The 5,000-nt window shown below is 45.0% G+C and overlaps 1 protein-coding gene across 5 annotated transcripts in view; it reads right to left on the bottom strand.

The window, feature by feature from the left end:
- LOC124032302 (coiled-coil domain-containing protein 136-like) overlaps window positions 1-5,000 on the bottom strand; it is a 70,683-nt gene that overhangs the window by 12,624 nt on the left and 53,059 nt on the right. For all 5 annotated transcript variants that reach the window (XR_006838256.1, XM_046344623.1, XM_046344605.1 and 2 more), the window contains 4 exons: window positions 4,809-4,909; window positions 4,401-4,602; window positions 2,422-2,530; window positions 1,774-2,056 (listed from right to left, as the gene is read on the bottom strand). Coding sequence is in view for 4 of the 5 variants with exons in the window: in XM_046344623.1 (XP_046200579.1) it covers window positions 1,774-2,056; window positions 2,422-2,530; window positions 4,401-4,602; window positions 4,809-4,909 (695 nt within the window). In the remaining variant the exon portion in view is untranslated. The remainder of the gene's footprint in view (window positions 1-1,773; window positions 2,057-2,421; window positions 2,531-4,400; window positions 4,603-4,808; window positions 4,910-5,000) is intronic.

Raw genomic sequence — 5,000 nt, forward strand, 5'->3', positions numbered from 1 at the left:
TGAGATTTTTGGATATAAATATGAACTTTATCGAACAAAACATACATGTATTGTGTAACATGAAGTCCTATGAGTGCCATCTCATGAAGATCATCAGAGGTTAGTGATTCATTTTATCTCTATTTCTGCTTTTTGTGACTCCTTTCTTTGGCTGGAAAATGGCTGTATGTTTTTTTGTGCCTAGGCGCTGACCTAACATAATCGTATGGTGTGCTTTCGCCGTAAAACCTTTTTGAAATCTGACACGATGGCTAGATTAACAAGAAGTTAAGCTTTAATTTGTTGTATTGCACCTTTGAATATATGAAAGTTAAATATTTCAACAAAAAAAAATTCAGCTGATGTTTTCAAGGGGTTCCGCTAGCCATAACAGGTTGCCATAATATGCACTAGGTCTTTTATCAAATCGGGCTGTCACAACACAACTTATTGGTTTAAACGCATTAAGAAGGAAAGAAATTCCACAAATTAACTTTGAACAAGGCACACCTGTTAATTGAAATGCATTCCAGGTGACTACCTCATGAAGCTGGTTGAGAGACTGCCAAGAGCCTGCAAAGCTGTCATCAAGGCTAAGGGTGGCACTTTGAAGAATCTCAAATATAGCATATATTTAGATTTGTTTAAAACTTGTTTTGGTTTCTACATGATTCCATATGTGTTATTTCATTGTTTTAATGTATTCACTATTATTCTACAATGTAGATAATAGTAAAAAATAAAGAAAACCCTTGAATGAGTAGGTGTGTCCAAACTACTGACTGGTACTGTATATACTAGGCGGTGTCAGAGGAAGGCCCAAAAAATTGTCAAAGATCCAGTCATCCAAGTCATAGACTGTTCTCTCTGCTACCACACGGCAAGTGGTACCGGAGCGCCAAGTCTAGGACTAAAAGGCTCCTTAGCAGACTCTACCCCCCTTCTAGCCATAAGACTGCTGAACAATTCATCAAATGGCCGTCAGGACTATTTACATTGACCCCCCCCCCCCTGTTTTTACACTGCTGCTACTCGCTGTTTATTATCTATACATAGTCACTTTACAAATTACCTCGACTAACTTGTACCCTCGCACATTGACTCAGTACCGGTACTCCCTGTATATAGCCTCATTATTGTTATGTAATTTTTTAAAATTTAGTTTATTTAGTAAATATTTTCTAAACTCTATTTCTTGAACTGTGTTGGTGAAGGGCTTGTAAGTAAGCATTTGACGGTAAAGGTCTACACTTGTTGTATGTGACAACTACAATTTGATTTGATTTATTAACAAAGCCCTTTTTACATCCACAGATGTCATGAAGAGCTTTACAGTAACCTGGGTGACACCTCAACGAGAAAGCAGAAGGACAGTGGCAAACAAACACTCCCTGGACGGAACACTTGTGGAACCCCCTAGAACAGAGGTTATGTAAACAGCAGGCCAGGTTAGTGTGTTGTGTTGTCCATTACTGCAGTACCTAAAAATAAGTATTAGCCACTTGTGTGACAGGGTAGTCTGTGATTGGCCAGCTGCTTCCCTGCTGTTTTATTATGCTACTGTGCTACGTGTGGTGTGTGAGTCACTCAATGTAGTTCTAAATGTGGTGTGTGAGTCACTCAATGTAGTTCTAAATGTGGTAGTGGGAGTCGCACTTTTCTGTGCCACAATGACCCGCCTAAAACCTCCTTGAACCACCTAATCGTTTCTTGCCACAGCAGAAATTCAGTTGGCATCAATGACTACTGTTCCACCACTGTATCTTCTAATCATCTTCATCTTATGTAGCGTACCTGTCTCTGTACCAGTGAGGCCTTCTCCTCAGCTTGTTTCAGCTGGTCCCTTAGTGAGACGATCTCCCCATATCCTCCATTCCAGCCGGTGGGGGTCATGGGCTTCCCATCGAACGAGATGTTCTTCTGAATGGACACGTCCTTCAGGCGGCAGTTGGTGCCTGTGCCCGTTGACTGGCAGTCTGCCATGGTCATGTAGCTCTCAGCCATGCCCCCCATCTCTGTGCCCACTCCGATCCCGGTGTCTTCTTCATCCTCCTTTAGGGACAGGTGGCTGTTGGAACTGGGATGGAGAGAGAGGAGACAAGAAAATTACACATTCATAAAGTGATGAACAATAACAAGAAGAATAAAAACAACATTTAAAAATTTTAATAAGAAGAACCAGAACAAGAAGACAACGATCAAGAAGATCACAAAGAATAACAAGAACAGCAACAAGAAGATAAAAAAGAAAATAAGAAAAACATATTAACAACAAAATCAAGGAGAACAATAACAAGGAGACAAAGAAGAAAAATAATCTCAAGAACATAAAGAAGAACAAGAAACACAAGAACAATTTAAAGAAAAACAAGAAGAAGAAGAAGAACAACAAGAACAAGAGAAACAAGAACAAAAATAACTAGAAGAAGAAGATTTTCTCACCCTGTCCTCTGCAGCTGTAGTCTCTCAGTCAGACGTCTGTTGTCATTCTTCAATGTCTCACACTCCTCCCTCAACGTGACACACTCCTGCTTCAGTGTTTCTACGTCTCCTAAACACACAAGACAGGTACAGGAGTCAGGACAGCACAGGACCATCACACCCCAGGGTCGTGTTCATTAGGTACGACCCAGGAGAAAATGGTCTGAAACAGAGTGAAATGGGGCGGTACTAGCAACACATCCTCCACAGGTTCAGCCACAGATAAACACTTTGCCGGTTTACATAAAGTATCAACTCTGAGTCTATACTCATGTTGCCTACCCCTCAAAACTATTCATCCTGTTGTACGTGCCCATGCACCTTATAAATAGTCAAGAGACACAATGAGAGACCCAGAAAAACAAAGACCTGGTGTGTGTCTACCTAACGTCAGACTGGAATGTGACATCTATAAACCTGTGACCCAAACCTAGGGGTGTAAAAGTACTTAAGTAAAAATATTTTAAAGTACTACTTAAGTAGTTTTTGGGGTATCTGTACTTTACTATTTATATTTTAGACAACTTTTACTTCATACATTTTCCTTAAGAAATGTATTTACTGTTAACTTCATACATTTTCCTTAACACTGAAACGTGCTCCTTACATTCTGAATGGACAGGACAGGACAAGGGCCCAACTCACACACTTTTCAAGTTAACCTCCCTGGTCATCCTATGCATCAGATGCTGGTTGTGTTATTGCTGGTTGCATCATAGTTAGCAGAGGCGGACTGGCCATCTGGCATTTCAGGAAAATGCCAGACGGCTGGTCCATTTTTTTGCCCATATAACTTGGTTTTGTACGCAAACGGATGAATATCTGGCTAATAATAGGGGACTCAAGTCAAATAAAAATGGGCCGGTGTAGGGGCTTCAAGGAGACAAATGGGCCGGTGTAGGGGCTTCAAGGAGACAAATGGGCCGGTGTAGGGGCTTCAAGGAGACAAATGGGCCGGTGTAGGGGCTTCAAGGAGACAAATGGGCCGGTGTAGGGGCTTCAAGGAGACAAATGGGCCGGTGTAGGGGCTTCAAGGACAAAAATGGGCCGGTGTAGGGGCTTCAAGGAGACAAATGGGCCGGTGTAGGGGCTTCAAGGAGACAAATGGGCTAGTATGTTAGAAATGCCAGGGACAATTTCTGCCCCTGATGCCAGGGACCAGTCTGCCCCTGATGGTTAGCATCTCACAGTCAAACACATAGATCAAGGCTGGGGTTTAATAAAATGGGTTGAGGAAAAGGCTGCAGCATTACAAATGTGTTTTACACCCCGCCGCTTGCTCTCTCACAGTGAGCTGCAGGGGTGGTGGTGGGGGAGAGGGGGTGTGTGTTTGGGATACCATAAGGGTGATGTCACACTGTGTTTGTCAGGGAATGAGGCAAGGCAGGGGGGGAGGCACGGTGACATCAGGGACTCTCGCCCAGTACATGACATCACTGCTGTGCTCTTGTAGAGAGGGTTAGGGTGTGACTCAGGGAAGGATGGCTTTACACAAGCTGTTTGCTGATGTTGCTTTGACCTTGCTGGTGGACATGAGATCAGCAAATGTACTGTGATGACCTTCCCAGATTTCGTCTTGCCACGTGATGATCTCCAGCTCCTACTTCTGTCTCTCTCCTCTCCTCCCTCTTCTCTCTCTCCTGTCCTCCCCCTCCTCTCCCCACCTCCTCCCACCTCCTCCCATCTCCCTCTCTCTCCTGCCCCTCCTGTCCTCTCCCCACCTCCTCCCCAACCTCCTCCCCTCTTTCCCACCTCTCCTCCTCCACTCTCTCTCAGCTCCTCTCCTGTCCCTCCTCTCCTCTCCGCACCTCCTTCCCACCTTCTCCCCTATCACCTCCTCTCCTCCTTCCCTTTCTCTCACTTCCTCTCCTCCTCTCCTCTCTCTCTCCTGTCCTCTCCTCCCCATCCTCTCCCTACCACTTCCCCTAAAGCTCTCTCACCTCCTCTCCTCTCCTCCTCTCTCCTCTGACTCTTCATGCTGATCTCGGCACGGAGCGTGGTGATCTCCAGCTCGTACTCCTGTGCCTCCTCGTTGAGCCTCCCCAGCTCGGCCTGATGGCGACAAAGCTCCTCCTGTAGGGAGGCGATGTCGTTCTCCCTCTCAGCCGCCGACTCCTCCGCCGCCTGCTGCAGCAGTAGCACCTGTATCGAATTAATGAATGAATCAATCTCAGCAGCAGCACCTTCAACACAAGCAAGGAACCGTCACGAACTCACCATCCCTAGAACTCGCAGAAAACACACATACTTCTGGAACTAGTAACGTAAAGTATCCTAATGTAAAGTGGAATAGCTTAAAGTAGTCACCTTAATTAATGTGAAATATTACAAGTAAAATAAAGCAGCACCTCCTCCTGGGCCAGGCGTAGCTCCTCGTGGGCCTCAATCAGTTCACTCTTTTTCTCCTCCTCCAGAGACTCAATCTCCTCCTGTACCAAACGCAGCTGGGCTACAGGGGAGGACACGCACAAACAAACAGGAACAGGGGCTTAGATGTCTGTCGCTACGACAACATTTCTCAAAACGCTCCTTGGTTGTCC

The sequence above is a fragment of the Oncorhynchus gorbuscha genome, linkage group LG01 (assembly GCF_021184085.1).
Source record: "Oncorhynchus gorbuscha isolate QuinsamMale2020 ecotype Even-year linkage group LG01, OgorEven_v1.0, whole genome shotgun sequence".
In the NCBI taxonomy this organism is placed as follows: domain Eukaryota; kingdom Metazoa; phylum Chordata; class Actinopteri; order Salmoniformes; family Salmonidae; genus Oncorhynchus; species Oncorhynchus gorbuscha.